The sequence below is a fragment of the Ammodytes marinus genome (genome assembly GCF_949987685.1).
Source record: "Ammodytes marinus genome assembly, chromosome: 7".
NCBI lineage: Eukaryota > Metazoa > Chordata > Actinopteri > Uranoscopiformes > Ammodytidae > Ammodytes > Ammodytes marinus.
This window is the reverse complement of record NC_137211.1, coordinates 24934591-24951685: the sequence shown is the minus strand read 5'-3', so window position 1 is coordinate 24951685 and position 17095 is coordinate 24934591. Positions and strand designations below refer to the sequence as shown.

At 40.0% G+C, this 17095-nt stretch overlaps 1 protein-coding gene across 1 annotated transcript in view; it reads left to right on the top strand.

Annotated features, from left to right (window-relative positions):
• The window catches only part of prkar2aa (protein kinase, cAMP-dependent, regulatory, type II, alpha A), a 48554-nt gene that overhangs the window by 23979 nt on the left and 7480 nt on the right, over nt 1-17095 (top strand). The window contains exons 3-5 of the mRNA XM_080031911.1: nt 4996-5031; nt 14032-14168; nt 15480-15586. Of these exons, the coding sequence (XP_079888037.1) occupies nt 4996-5031; nt 14032-14168; nt 15480-15586 (280 nt within the window). The remainder of the gene's footprint in view (nt 1-4995; nt 5032-14031; nt 14169-15479; nt 15587-17095) is intronic.

The following is a 17095-nucleotide window of genomic DNA, read 5'->3' as shown; positions in this document are numbered from 1 at the left end:
TGAAAAGAGGTCCAGGTTTTAAAAAATGGGAATCATGGTGAATAGGCATCAGGGCTGTGTATAGGCAAGGATTTCACGATACGATAGGCATCACGATACATAGCTCACGATTTGATATATCACAATACATTGGGATACAATGCATATTGCGATATGTTGCAATATTCCACATAGTTCAAAGACAATGTAAAAACAAAGCTGAAAAACAAGTTGCTTTGTAAGATGTGAGTTGTCTTAATTCATGACATTATATTGATAGTTAAGCGCAAACTTAATTCAAATTTTTAAACCTGGCAATTGTAGGCAACTGGCCTGAGCGGAGGTTGTAGTTCACAACCTGTTTAAAATCTGAATTTGTTTCCCTAAAATATTGATTCTGGATCTGACAATACGATACAGATATCGCAAAAATAAATATCCAGATAATATGCCATATCGATATTTTACCAGAGCCCTTATAGAGTTTTGCAACACATGACTGTTATTTCTTGCGTCCATATTCTTCATTTGGTCAAAGATCAGTCTCAGGTTAGGGGTAATCTGGTAGCACAGGCTCTGACTTGCTTTGCCATTACATGTGAAAACGCACTGTAACTTACCAGACACATTCGTCATAGTTTTGCCACCACACTGCTCAACTGGGCATTACTTTGAGAGCACAACAGGTAGCATGGGAGGGGAGCTGTGCAAAAACAGCTGATTTGATTGTTATTTGTGAAGAAGACTCAATTCAACCTTCATTAAAAGACAAACTGTCAACAATTAGTGGAAATAAAAGAAGAGGTGTTTCTGTAATTGTTGCTCTAGTCATTTTTTTTTACGTTCATTCATATCGGAAATTACATATTGGTGACATGAGTAGACACAATGTCACCTAAGAAAATTCAGTCGGCGTATAATTTAGCTGTGAATGACGGCCTGCAGTCTGGTGTAGTTGCCTGCCAAAGTATAACCTTACTATGAACCAGCACGGAACAGGAGGCTACTGGCTAATCACTGCTATTTGGGTTGACATGAACACAGGTCAAGACATTAAATGAGGAAATATATCATGCAATGGTCTCAGCTTTTCTTCATCTTGTCACGATCCTCTGCAACCAATGCCTAGAGACAGATCTATGTCCTGTCGCTAAGGAGATAAAGTTAGACTCTAAAGTTGGATGCTAAAGAGAAGATGGAGGCAGAGAAGTCGTGAAGCTTTGGGAGCAAGATACGGGGGAAGGAAGGTCTGTTCCTTCCAAAACAGCTGAGGGGGCGAGGTATACAATAAGTGACAGAGAGGAGGAAGCTACAGACACTGAGAATAGCGTTGAGCTCATTGGAGTGTATTACTTCTAATACTGTATTCCTTTTGTAGAAAGAGGGTTGAAATTGACACGTTAATGGAAAGGAGAAGAGGTCGTTTGTACTTTACCTCTATAAGAATCAAGCTGTTGTAGAATTAAATCTGAAGGTTGTTTTATGTTTTAGTGGCTTGTGATGAGGTTATCCAAGTCAACCATGTATTGTACTGTCCTCACAGTTGAACAGACAAATATAACGGTTTCATTGTGGTCGTTGTGAGGAGGATTTCTGGGAGCACTGCCACTTGAACAGAGTTTAAGTAAAAGCAAAGAGATAAAGGGAGGGACAGACTCGGTATAAGTGAAGATCTTTCTATTACATTTTTTTCCTTTTGATATTTGACCTGTTTGACCATCTGATGCCTAGATCTTGTTTATGTGTAGAGTTGGGTACTTTAGAGTTAGTTCAAGAGTCATGTGTTTTCACTCATCCCATGTAAAATGTCACATGAGGGGGGAAAGCCGCAACTTTTACTCAATTGAATGATTGAATTATTCGTGCCCTTTAGCACACAACAATCACAGAGCAGTGAAATGCCCTACTTTGAACTATTGTATATCTACAGTTGAGTTATACATTCTGAATGTGTGAAATATGTATAGTATGTCTTGCATGACTTGTACTTCTTAACATATAGTAATTTCCTGATGCATACAGCGGTCTTCTAAGATGTCCTCAGAAGATTAAATGAATTGTATAAAGATATGGCCAGAGTGGCCATTAGCTATAAACGTATTATGTCAACATGCACCAGAAGATGTTTAATCAATTAATGAAAGGAAACACTCTCAACAAATGCTATTGTTCAGAATCATTTGGAGGGTCTTACTTATAAGACATTTCTCCTGTGTCAATCTCCAGCACTTCCAGCGATGTTTATTAACATTCACCAACAAGTCTTGTGACAAACCCAGAGACCCACAGACAAGCCACTGTTCCGTGTAGACTAGAGCCAGTTTAACGAGCTGCCATTAAGGAGCTTGTTTAATCGAGCCATGGATTTGCTCTGTTTTGATTGGTTAATGGTCAGGATGTACCCTGGCCCGTGGACAAATCCCTTTTTCTGCCAAGGACAAGTTCAGCTGGTGTTTGGTCCTTTTGGGGTTGTAACTCGTTTGGCAGTTGTCGTGCTGTAAATTCTTACGGTTTAAACAACGTTAAAGGCTAACATGTGGGCAGGCAGAATGAGGGTTCAGGAAGTTGGAGCTATTTGCCAAACTGGTCTGAATTCCTGGTGTGTATGTGAAAGTTAACACATGCATACAAATGGAGTTGAAATGTAGAAGTTGCTCTTGATGCATATTTCCTATGTACCTATAACTAGTATTTACTAGACTGTTCTAGGTCATTGCCTAAACAGAAGATTTCCTTTGCAAATGCAACAGATGTCAGAGCAGCAGCCGTATGATCTGTGTTGAGTGATAGTAATAGTGCTTTTCATGGAGAGTGTTAAACTCTGCCCAACTCCCCAGGTGACCAGGCAAAAGTGGTGCGTATGTGTGAGTTTCCCCAAGACTCCTGTCTTCACAGTCTAGATCTAATGGACTCTGACAGGATGGTAATAAGGTAGCAATAGACACAAACCGTGTGTGTTGTGCGTGTGTGTGCGACAGTGAGCCGAGTCCATGCTGGCTAATAACAGGCCAGTGTTAGAAAGCAGGTGTTTAGGAGCCTGGCCTCATCTTCTGTGCGTGTGTAAATTAGCACCCTGTAACACACATTCACAAGTTCAGGATAACACTATAGACGCATGATGCAAGTACTGCACAAGGTCAGGATACGGACACACAGAATGCTGACATACCATGTGTTGGCTGTACATTGTACACACAAAGCCCTTTCGTTTCATGCATCTCGTGATGCATATTCATATACAGAGGTGTCCTTCCACGCTGCCTGTACTCTGATGAATACAGTCTAGTGTCAAGTGCACTGCGCTGAAATCATGACCAGAAATTAATCTGGATTAGGGCTGCTGTTCAGACATTTCCAGGAAGCCTCCTCTGCCTCTCACAGGATGTTCCTCCTGTGTTTGGCTCTATGTTGCTACAAACATTGATTCAATCTGGCTCCTCTATTATATCATCAGTGTCATCATTATTACCAAACTCTGAAACATGAAATGAATGCTGACGAAAACATTTCAACCTTTTTTTTTATTAATTACTTTTCAAGGTCACATATTATGCTTATTTTCAGGTTCCAAATTGTCATTTTGTTTTCTAATAGAAACTGTTTTCATGCCTGTCTGAAATGTTCCATCTTAGCAAAGCCCCGCCTTCTCAAAGGTCCAGTCTGCTCTGATTGGCCCTGAATCTAAATGCCAGTTTGAATCCAACTGTTAGATTCAGGGGTCTCTGAGGGTGTGCTTATCACAGAGGGAGGTAGTGCTAGGTTAGGTGTGTAATGACGAGGCTGTGCTTTCCCCTTATGACGTCATACGGGGAGATAAGACTGACCTGTGTTTTTGAACACAGGTTTTCAGAAAGGTGGAGGTGGAGAAAAAGAGAGGGTTGTTCTTTTTACTTTCTCAGCTGCTATACTTATCTCACATAATCGGTATATTAGCTCTTTTTTGGTCTTGTGTAAGAGACATGTGGCCTCCTCGTGGGCCAACATGATCAGTATCTCATATAATAAGTAAGTATTACTGTGAATATAAACAAATTCATTTGCACAATGTTTGCATTCTGAACAGCACTGTTGGGCGCTAAACGAGGTCTGAAAGAGCATACAGCAGGGATCGGTGACGACAGGCTTTTTAATGCTATATTTGTAATGCGTGTCATCTCCCTGGCAGAAATCTCCATACGGTCAGAGATCAGGGTCAGATACTCAACCGCTCTCCTGTGTCTGTGTGTTGCTTAAGGGAACCCTTCAGTTTGGCCTGCTGTTGTGAAGCCTTTTGAATGTTGAATTTTAAAATAGACAGACATCAGATGTACCATCTCGGTGCTGTGTCCCAACAGCATCTGTGCATCCGTACAGTGTATTGCAACAGCTTGAGGCTGCTCGACCAGTCAACACATACACCAACGGCAAACCTCTTTGCTCATTTGTAATGAAACCAGAAATATTTGATACTGGCATCAAAAATAAAGATATGGTACCTGTCCATGGTTGGAGAAAGAACTGTTCTAACTTGTCCTTCCTTTCTCTTGCCTATTACATTGGCCGATTATTAATGCTTAAGTTTGATTTTCTTTTTTGGTTATATTCTATTTCATTTCACAGACATGAAAAAAGTGTGTGTGTGAGATATAATTCTGGTTGCTGTAGGGCACTGCTCACAATTGCATTCATGTGTATAAAGAATGTATTTTTTTCTTTCTCATTTCATGGTCCTCCTAGTCACGCTCTGTCTCTCATATGCACCTGTGTCTTTGAGCGTGTTCTGCGTTTTATCTCTTCACCTCTTCTTGCCTGTATCTTGTCTGTATCTTTCTCTCTACAATGCTGGCTCTCACTCTGACTCACTGTATGCCTTTTGGCCCTTTTTCTAAATCCCCCTTTTTTTCCCGCTCCAATTATTTTTATGATTACTCTCTGTTAGCAGGTAATGAGGAAATCAAAGCTATCACAAAGTCATATTAAATGTCATTATGTAAAGACAATTATATTAATTTCACCTCTCTTTCTCTCTCTACACAGCTCCACCACCCAGCAGATTCAGCAGGAGAGTGTCAGGTAAGCTGTCTGTCTGTCTGTCTGTCTGTCTGTCTGTCTGTCTGTCTGTCTGTCTGTCTGTCTGTCTGTCTGTCATGTCCCTTAAGTGTAACCCCACACCAGGGATGACATGTCATACATCACCGATTAAGTGTGTGTCACACATGTTGAGGCCAAATGACAGATTTACTGATTTGTGTCCGTCACTGCCAAAACCCTGTTTACACCCTTTTTTTATTAGGCGTATTTGCGTATGTGGTGCATGTCAATGGGCGTTAATAAGCATCCCTGTGGTGTGTTTCGGGTGTTTGCGAGTGTGGCTTCTCTGTGCGTCTGCCTTGGCCTCTGTGGTCTTGTGCGTACGCTGCTCTTGTGTTCTCACGCTTGGTCGTACCCGTCTACTGTTTACACATGAGTAATTGAATGTCGTCAGCCGTCACAGAGAGCTGCACTTTGATTAAGCTCTGGGTGTGTCAGGATGTTTATCTGCACTGCTGGCCCACTGTCACTGTGTGTTGTTGACCCTCCATTCTCTACCGAAGTGCCGTAAAGGCTGGTCGTAGAGAGAGTGGTGTTACTTTGAGCAGGTTGTCAACTTTTTTTGTACTTTTGTGTTGCTATTAAACATCTAGTTATAGAGTTCCTTGTTGTTAGAATGTTGTCAATAAAGTGGTTTTTAAAGTTGTTGTTTTTTGTTGATAAAAATAATTAGACCTTGTTTAGAGTTGTTAGACATAAAGATCCTTTTTAAGCCCTGAGTAGAAATCCTGTTAGTACATCAATAAAGATGGAGTGTCACTGTGATGCTCATCATGTTTCCCAGAGATGTTACTCCAAAAAGATTGTGTTTTTAATTAAAAAAGTTCTCATTTGTAGTTTCTATGGTATACAAGGTTGTTCCTCAGGGAGACACATTAGGGCCCGACCGATATTGATTTTGGAGTGCCGATGCCGATTATTTTCAGAGAAAAATTACGACTAAATCGGCAGATAAAAAAAATAAAAAATTATATATTGAAAAAAATTTACTTTTTTTTTGAAAATATGTACAGGAACTTTTTCTTTGTTGCAATACGCATTGTCTAAAAAAAATAAAGTGTAACAAATATGTCTAAATTCAGACATTATGCATTTTATCTTACTGCATCCAACCCTCTGGAACTCCCTCCCCCCAAACATCGGGCATCTCAGACTCAATAAACTCATTCAAAAGTCAACTCAAAACTAATCTCTTTAAGGAAGCATAATGACACCTGACTCCAATTCAAACATTATTTAAATTTTTTCTGTATTTTGTTTTCTTTTTCTACATGTATGATTCTCTATGATGTAGAGGAATGACCAACAAAAAAGCACCATATAAATTCTATAAATTATTATTATTATTAACAGTCAAGCGATGACCAATGCCTCTGCTATTGGTTGCAGGGGGAACTGTCAAGTGTAAATTAATCCAATGTATTACAACACACCTGCTGCTGCTGTAAATAGGCCACATTAATGCTATTCATTTAGGCTACATCCAGGGCAGCAATACATTTCATACACGATTGCTTGAAAAAAAAAAAAAAAACGGCCGATGCCGATAATTCCGAAATATGCGATAATCGGCCGATATAATCGTCCGGCCGATAAATCGGTCGGGCCCTAAGACACATTGAAACGTCTATAAAGGAAATATATAAAGGGCTCTTTTAGACACTACACCATGAAAACAGTTTTTCAATTTTGAACCTGAAAAGGAGCATAATATGTGGCCTTTTAAATGAAAAAGCTACTCATTTGTTCATTTTAGTTGTAGATTTATCAAAAGAGAGAAGAGTGCATCATAAGATGTTGATGTTCCATGCACTCGTCGGCCCATTTGTTCGGTGTGATTTTCTATTCCATAGATAATTGATAAAAGGGTAAACTCGATGTTACACTGGCACCCAATCAGTGCAGTTACACACAGTGCGTAAACATAGAAGCCCTTGTACATTGTAATGAAGCAATTCTTCTCCCTTCGTCTTCTGTTAGCAGTTTCTACTTTCAGGCTCCAGATAAACACATGGCCTCTACGTCTCACACACACACACAAACAATTTTTCTTTTCCTTTTTATGAGTGTGAAAGGAAGAGAGCTGTATTGAGTATGCAAGAGAAAATAAGTCTCATTCCAGCATCAGTTAAAAAAAGAATTACAGAACAATTTGTGTGAGATGTACGCGATATAGTCATTGACTAAATCTGATTTAGATTAAGCCGTAATACATCGAATATACCGTATATTCAAAAAACTGCCAACCTCTGGTGTTTCTTAACTTTATGCTCATCCATATATAAAAAGGTGAACAAATACAATAAACACTTTTCAATACAGTGCATAACACACTAGGGTTGATTGATAATGATTAATTGATTTTCGAATCGAAGTAGTGTTTCCCCCAGAATTGAGAAATAGCTTTGAAAGTTTTTTATGAAAATTCACGCTGCGCTGTCATTTCAAACCTGTGCGTCTGTGTGCCATTGTCTCTTGAGGACTAAGTACAAACTACATTTTGCACAGCGACGAACAGGGGAAAATATCTGTCTAGTTTACATATCAAGCTTTCTCTAAATTTCGGAAGATTCGTCAATTCCGGGTTGGTCCATAAACAAAGTTTTAGATTTTAGCACAGCTTGCATCCTGCCTGAGAGCATTTAATCTTTCTGGGCTCTTAAAGAATAGCTCTGAGGCTCTTTCAAAAGGGAACTCTCTCAACAGGGGCCCATTGTTGTTTAATTGCATACAAGCAGCAATGTGTTTTAGGTGTGTTAATTCATATAAATATGAAGAGGTGTCCATAGTGCACTCTGGAGATAAAACAGAGCGCTGTATGCTCTCTTCTCTTTTCTCTTCTCTCACAAAAATCAATCATTCAATCAATCAGCCTTACAGCGGGCACAACAGTCAACAGCGGGGCAGCCCGGCTGTAAAATTAATATAGGGGAAACTCACTGCCTTTGCGACTGTTATTCCGAATGAATATGGAAAAAGATCAAATAAATAAATGATTCATAGCTATTATAACTCTATTTAATAAAATATAAAAATGGTAGACTTGCAGTCCTTAAGCTTGTCTTCAAAAAAATATTTTCCCAAATCGAAACCCAATATCCGTCAGAAATGTCCCAATTAGATATTTTCCCAAAATCGTTTATCCCTATAAAACATAACGTGATACATATTTAAGTCCCAACAAGCACACAGGATTGTTTAGTGATGTTGTAAAGTTTTATTTTGACTGTTAGCAGATGCAGGCTAATGACCCCCTTCACTACCAGTGTTTGAGCTAAGCTAACTTGGATGTGCCATCTTTGCCAATTTTTTCATCAAAAATGCACACACAGTTAAAGGGATGGTTTCTGTCACTTTTTTTGATTGAGGCAAAAAGATAATAAATTGGAAATGTTGAATTATTCCTTTAAAGCAGTATTCGTAGTTAAAACTGGGTTAACCCTGTGCCCAAATAAGTTTTTCATAGCCCTGTGCCCTTTCAAACTTTTTTTTAATCTAAACTAGTTAACCACAATGTTCAACAATTATACAAGTAGAAATCTATTGAACATAGGCAAAGGCAACAACAACAGTTTACTTGTTTGAGTACTTCAAAAATATATAAATAGAGATACTTCGAATCCCAAAGTTAACTAGAACTGCAAGCAGTTGTGAACGGGGGCCAAGCCTCCCACGCTACTCGGGAGCGGGCGTGGTCGTCCTCGGCGCTGGCCCCTCGCTTCACGGAATCCGGGGATGTAAAGATTTTGAATGTGCGATGTTTGGTTTGGGAGTTATAGACCAAAAGGCAAATAAATCGCAGTGGATAAGGAGATGTATACTTTTTGCGTTTTGGCGACCCATTTTGGAGCAATTTAACGAAAATGTAGAACCAACCTGAGAACCGTAGGACAAACACATGTGTGAAGTTTGGTGTTGATAGGATGAATCGTTTTGGATTTAGGAGCAGTTTGGTACAAGGTAGCTAATGCGCAAATCTTTAAAGCACTACCGTTTGGTCTTCCGACGGTCGTAGAAAAAATCTTTATACAACTTTTGCTCATGGGAATCGGTAGAGCATAATTATTTTGGTTTCGTCCAAATCGGGCAAAAACTGTAGGAGGAGTATGTTTTGGTGACTGACACAGTTTTTGCAACGTAGCGGAAAATCTAACCATTTGCAAATGGGCGTGGCCATGCTAAAATATGCAGCATACTTCAGTGAATGAGAATTTTTGAATGTGGGATGTTTGATTGGGGAGTTATGAGCAAAAAAAGAGCCACTCCGCTTGTCAGCCACTCTGCTGTAATACACTTTTTGGAATTTCCCGGCACAAAAAAAACCCCGCCCACATTAATATTTCTTGGCCATATTTTTTACATAGACTGAGGTATGCCCCGTGATGGTCTCCCTTGAGTTTTAAGCGGCTAGCTACAAGATATCAACTTTTTGCGTTTATTGCGCCCCCTCTGGGCGAAATTTTTCAATTCTTTTTGAGGATGTTCCTTAGGGCAGCACGAATATATGTCTAAAGTTGTGTTGATACGATGTACAGTTTTGGATTTATAATCACTTATGTAGAAGGTAGTACAAGGAAGATAATCTGCAAATCTTCAAAGTTTTAGGGTGGAGGAATAAGAATAAAAGTCCCAGCGAAAACAAAAGGGTTCCCTGCCTAGCAGGGCTATGGAACCGCGTTGCTCTGCAAAACGCGGTCCCAGGCCTTTCTCGGGCTTGGCCCCCTAATTAGCTTGTTTCACATATAAAATATGTCTCTAATAATGCATTAAGTCATTCAATATTGAAGATTTCCAGTTACCACAAATATATTGAGTTCTATGTCATTTAGAGAAATGTGTATGCACAGAATATCCCAAAAAGCCTGCTAACTCACTTATTTTGGTCAGTTTGCTCCTCTCCACAAGCATTTTCTAAGAAATGGAATGAATTTGTAGACGAGACAGCCTCAAGTGAAAGTTGTTGCTCCCAAACAGCAGCTGTTAATAAGCACTGCAGAAGCTCCTGGAAAAACCTTCATATTCAAATGCCTTTCTTTAATAACTGCTCTTATGGCAGCCAGTCGAGATCCTGACCCAGGAGTTTTAAATCACGACGACTTAAGGTGTTGGCAAGATTAAACTGGATGGCGCTTTAAATATTTCCCGGTCCTTTCCAGCACTTAAGTTTTTAAGAGTTATCTGAACTGTGTCCTCAGCTGATCTCGGAATGCTTCTTGAGAGCGTAACAGAGCTAAATCATTTGAAGCAGATGTAGAGGGAACAGACCTAATGTTGAGACATGCACACTCCATTCAGGAAGGAGGACAGCATCAAGGCTATTAAGAATATCTGTTTTCTCACTTGAAGAAACATTAGACCGCAGTCATATGCATCGACAATTTATTTTATCTGGCCCGGAAACACGGTGGACACGATGACTTGATTACATATTTGCATTAGAGTCGATCACACTGCCCTACAAGTCAACTAAGGGCTTGTAAACTGGAGCTCGTTTTTTGACCGGTGTTTTGGTATGGCCCTGCCAGGGACGGATAGACGTTTTGGCAGCGAAGGGGAAAGAGATTCCTGCAACTTAAGCTCAGCATGATGGATCTGCTTTCACACTTTCAGGGTTCGGACAGCGTCTGGAAGGATTGGGAAAATGCTTGATTGTAAAAAGCTAGTGTTGTCAAGGTTTGAAATGAACACATTGCTGGAAAATGCTGGATTCTCTCTATATTGACCACCAGACTTACTTAAAGGCCATCAATAAAATACTGTCTAGTTTTTTCAACAACTTAAAAAAATATATATATAATTTTAAAAAATTCAACACATTTTTTTTTTGCTTCAATAGCTATGTTAGGTGATTGCCAATATACACACTTATAATTTATTTTACTGATAGGGCAATGTATGAATTAATAATCATATTTTTTATCCCCCCATATATATATTTAAAGCTGTGGGGTTCGTGGAAAAAGTTTAACTTTTTTGAAAGTGCTAGAAAAGAGCTTATAAACCTTTCCTCAACTTTGCCCTATCAGATTTGCTATGGTATTCATACCAGTGGAGAGCATAATATTTATTCTAATAAACTCATTAAGCCCTTGTGTGTTGGGGTCGTATCGAGTCCTCGCTTTAGATGACTCCTATTTAATTGCTTCACTTTCTGGTTGGCGAAGCACCCAGGCTCACATTGTACCTGCTTTCTGTGTTTGCTCCATTGTTTCTACCTGCTCAGATCAAGCTGAACTAAAGCAGTTAACATGCTGACTCTCCAGAGGTCACACTGCTCCAAACATGATTGGAATGAATGTTGAGAGATAAGACGTTACTGTCAGGGCTAGACACACACCTAGACACGCACACACACACACACACACACACACACACACACACACACACACACACACACACACTCACACACACTCACTCTCACTCACTTAGAAACTCCTACGTGTTTTGTGATACATGCCATGTGAGAAGTGGAGTGTGTTTGGAGGAAACACAGTTCCGTAATGACAATTTGAAATGACCTTGTCGGCGTTTGTCATCCAGTGTGGCGATACATGTCGCTGTGTCTGTGTCATATCCTCAATTCTGGGCTCTTTGGTGTCTTGCAGTAATGATGTCCCCTCTCTTAGCGTCTCCTGAAGGCCATTTTCTGTTATACAATATCTTCCTCTCTTTGTGTGTGTGCGTGTGTGTCTGTGTCTGTCTGTGTCTATGTGTCTTCGTATGCGTGCTTGTGTGTTTACGACTCACCCTTCCCTATAGTGAGGGTTGTGATTAGATCAGTTTAGAATCACAATGGCCCTCATTTATCAACCGTGCGTAGATCAGAAAAATGGGTGTACGTACATTTCCACGCAAATCTCGGCATTTATCAATATGGACGTGAGCGTAGGATACGCTCAAATCCCACGCCAGCTCTCAGCTCGTGTACGCAAGTTTGTAAACAGCATGGACTCGCAGTGCAGGCTGTGCCGGGTAGCCGATGACTTTGTTGGACAATTATTAGAAGGTAATACAAATGCAGTGTTTGCTCAGACCGAAATAAAGATATTAATCACTTAAAATTGTGCAGCCTATGGTGTGCAACTGAGTAGGAGAGCTGATTCAATAGTGCGCACACAGGCCACTTAGGAGCGCTGCATGGGACTGCGTAAGGGCAGTTATCTTCGACTTGGAGCAGCTGGAGGGACACTGAGGCACGGGGGCTGCATTCATTCAAAATGTTAGCCTAAGTATTAAATATGTAGTAGGCCTACACTGCTCTTTATGATAAAAAATACACGGCACAACATTCAACTTAACATTTTATTTATTTGACACACTTTTTAGATGTTAGTTCCTCTTTTAATGTGTCATTGATCGCTTAAACGAGCGATTTATTTCCACCGTTAACCGGCACGTTTTTCCGATCTGCTAGTGGAGCAGCTCAGCAGGACAGTGGGCGCTCTCACAGCTGATCGTTGCCGAGTCGGCTTGTGCAGCTGACGGCCGGGCTGACCACTCGTGCCAAGCGCATGCTGTCATACAGTAAAATGCAAAATGTGTTATTTTTAGTTTTTAAACCCCTTTTGAGTAATGCTATCTAAAAGGGCCAATACATTTAATCATTCAAATCTCTGCAGACGTGTATTTCTTTTATGGGGACCATTATCGGACAGTTGGTGCGTCTTTTTCTCCTCTACCACTTATATTATGCCCGCACGTTGGTTGCATTTCAGAACAGCAACACGCTTTTTTTAGTGGCGATTTTTGAGTCAGACCACATTTTCTTCATCTATGTAAAGAAATGGCGACATATAATTGTATATGCTGTTTTATAGCATTTGAGCGCTGGAGATCGTTTGTTGTCAACATCAACGCTGTTGACCGCAGGAGTTATTTCCTTCCTAACTGCTGCCTTCTGTCGTTCTTTGATGCCGCTTGTAATGCTCCGAAATGAAACTCTTTTTTTTTTTTTTCGCTGTTATTTTGTCAATTTCTACTTCAGAGAAGTTCCTCTTCTGTGCCGTAATAAGCATATCCATGTCGTAAAACCTCTGGGTGAGGCCTCTAAACTGAGAAAATATAGGGGCGTGATACGATTGTTTTCAGCCGCCGCATTTATCAATAATGGCCTGGCGTACGCCGAGATTGGCGAGATACGACTGTTTGATAAATCCCACGCGATACCTGGCATAGGGAGGTATTTGCGCCAGAATCTGCACCAGTTTCCACGCAAGTTTGATAAATGAGGGCCAATGAGCATCTGTTAATGTGTATTTGTGTAAATAACATTGCACCTCTCAGCTCAGTTCAGTAAGGAGATAAACGGATTAAAAGTTATGCAATTATTTATTAACTAGTTGAAGTGATAAAGAAATACTTTGTTAACTGGTATCTAATGTTGATTCTAAAGTCATTTTCTGATAGTGATCCCGTAGACAGGCCTGCCTAATGTGCTACAAGTTCCAGAGGAAAAACCTATTAAGCTTAGTCATACATACCTTCAATGACAAATTATTACGTCCTTGTCCTGGTGCGTGCACTGTATGTGTTTTTATATTATTTATTTTCCTATCCACAAGTATTGGTGGTTCTTTGGAAAAGGTTGTCACAACCTAAACTGCCTGCAACCTGTTGGCTGGCTCGTTTCTCTTTTATTTAATTTTTTTTATCCTTATTGTCGATGTTATTTGTAGTTTTTTTAATACATTTAGTTACACTTACTTTGGCTTAAGAATACTTTCTTAGGAGCGCTCCGGTAGAGCGCATTACCATATTGGCTCAGGCCTCGTTGCAGTGGTCGCGGGTTCAAATCAGACCCATGGACCTTTTGCGTGTAATCCCCCCTCTCTCTCTGTCTCCCCATTTCAACTCTGTACTATCAGATAAAGCTTGAAAATGCCCCCCAAAAAAGAATACTTTCTTACCTGTATCTTTTGCTCTTTCCAATGAAATAAACAGTAATCTGACGTGCCATGTTAATGCATTGTGTCTCTCCTGCAGTGTGTGCGGAGGCTTTCAACCCAGACGATGACGACGAGGACACAGAGCCCAGAGTGGTTCACCCAAAAACAGACGAGCAGCGCTGCAGACTGCAAGAGGCCTGCAGAGACATCCTGCTCTTCAAAACACTAGATCAAGTAAATGCAACTCACGACACATACACAGGAGGTGACATGATTGTGCACTAAATGAATGAGATAAAGTAGATATCCACAGTGAAGTTTTAAGCATTCAGAAAAGCTTCGGTGATGTATCATGTTCTGTTTGAAAGCTTGAAAGCATCTGCATTTATTATTATTCTCCTGAGGTTTTCAGTTAACTAGCCGCCTGTATTATGTGTAGATCAACACTTAATGGACATGTATATTAACTTTATACTGTTATATGAAGTTTCCAATTAACCACGCCACGTCTTTCCACTAGTTTTGTTTTGTCCTGTACCCAGTTCAATGAAGTGTACCTGCGTCACAGACATGGCATCTTTGTGTTCTTTCTCATCTGTGCTTGCCCCCAGCTGTATATTTTGAGCTGTTTATTTCGATTGATTTATTGTAGACAGACATGCATAATTGCATTGCTTAAAGCAGCTAGGTTGAACAATGGGTGGCTTGACTTATAAAATGAACCAATACATCAAAGTTTGATTTGTTGTGTTTTCATGCCCATAGGGATTGGTTGTTGTACATACAAGTGCCGGAATTAATTTATTGAACTTTCTAACACAATAAAAAAAGCATGACAAACTACAGTTTCGAACAGCAATTAAAAAATACCAATGCATTTTCTATATGCATTGGATTTACTTACCTGAAGCTAAATTAGTACAAAAACATTTTAGCAAGAGATAGAAATGCTATTCACTACAAACAAAGAGGACACAGAGGTATTTGTTCAACATCTTTGCATGTCTGCATCGAATCACAAACCAATATAATCTCCACACAGCGTAATCTGCTTGTCCTTTTTTGCCTCGTAATAAAACTACCAGGCAAAAAACCCTCCTTTATTCGAGCATAAGTAGATTCTCCTCGCCTGTTTTCCGCACATCAATTCCAAAAGTAATGTCTGTGTGATCATGTCTTTGTTTGTTTTGGCTGAAAAGGTGCACTAGAAATGAACTGCCCTTTGTGAATCCTGTAGCACTCGGCATCTAGTCTAATAAATCTATGACATTGGTATTGACTCAAACCCAGGAGACAACAGTGTTGTCTGGAAAATAGAGACCCGAAGAAAGTGTCCTGATATGAAAAATTGCCCCTTTCTTCTTTCCGCCGTGTACTTTGTCACACAGTTTCCCCGCCGGGATAATTCAATAGATTGAGCTGGAGGCCATTTTTCAGCTTCTGGTTGGACTCCACACGTCAACACTGTTGCTCTCAGTTTGTCTCTACCTCAGCTGTGTCTTGACGTCCTTGTCTCTCTCACACTCCCTCCATCCATCCATCCAGGAGCAGTTCTCAGAAGTGTTGGACGCCATGTTTGAGTTAAAGGTTCAGCCGCTGGAGCACGTCATCGACCAGGGAGACGATGGAGACAACTTCTATGTCATAGAGAGGTAGGAGGGTTGGCTCTGTTTAGAGGTGGGGGAAAAAAGCTGTTCATTCAAATACTGTTTAAGTGACTTTAGATGACAGAAAGATTAAAGGTACTGCAAAAAACTGACAAAGGGGAGGATGTGTGAACAGTTTGCCTTCAAGAGGATTTTTGTCTATTTCCAGTGTAATCACTTGCATTATGTAACGTCACATTTTGTTTTTACGCAACATTGCTATTATATTGGTGTAAGGCTGCACCTTGTGGTTGCGCAGGTATATAAAAGTGCATTGTGTGCAAAAGATTTAGGAAACCATTAAATGCACATGAAACAAATAAATCAATTAGATTCATTGCAGCCTCAAGACATACTCCACAGTTACATTGTGACAGTCTGGCAGAGTAGCAACAACAATTTCTGAGTATAATTTTATAAAAATTAATTTTGATTACGGCACTTTGCAATAAGTAGTAGTGCAATACTAGTGAGGGACAGTAACAATTGTGTGTCCAAGTTGGGCTTGTGTTTACACTGCACTCGCTGTTTTAATTATTATAGTGGCGTGTGTGTCTGTGTCCATGTATACAGCTCATATGAAGGCTGTGTGTCATTTTCCTTTGGTATTGCTGTATTGCAAACTTGTTGCAGTGTACACAGACCTCTACCGGACAGGTTTTGTTGCCAAAATGCTGGAATAGCGGTAGGAACATTAAAATAGGTCCTTGTCGTACTAGCTGTGATAGATAACACATTCTCTCAGGAAAACTGTAATTATGTGTCAAGCTGAAGGCGGGTGTGTTAATAACATCCCTAGATCTTTGAGGTGTAAAAAGATTATTTTTTTTTAATTATAGAAATTAAACATGCATTCTATATGTCTTTATTTCCCAAATTTAATCCAATAATTTAAAATGATGCATTAACTTCCATGATAATCCCTAAAACTGCACTGCTCTTAGAGCTATTAACATGTCTTTCTTCACCAGCCACAGCCTTTTTACATTAAAGGTGCTGTAAGCGGAATGGTTCTTTTAGCTAACTTCCTGTCAGTTACTGCAGTTAGCAGTCCCCTCGCTCGTCCCTACGTCACCACATTAATGCACTTCGGTCTTCAAGCAGCGAGTTATCTAGCATCATCTCAGATCCATAAGTGTGATTAAAAACCATCAAAACAGTCATTGGGAAGGATCTTTACCTGCTCCGCCATTGTAGGCGCATAAACATTCACTCGTCTGTGCTCTGGCGTGCACCTGCAGTGAGATCATGAGTGAGACGGGTGTCGGTTTGTAGCGTTCTCTCTTGTGATTGGATATTAATTTTGGGATCCCCCTAAAAGTTTATTAGCCGATTACATGCAGAGCAGCTAATTGAGAAATCGGCTTTATGAAACGCGCACATTATGAAAGTGATCACTGTATGAATAAAGAGTGAATTAACACTTACATCAACATAAATAAACCGCTTACTTCACCTTTAATTTACTTTGCATACATTAGCCCTCAAGGTGGCATTTTTAACGTCTGCCACCAC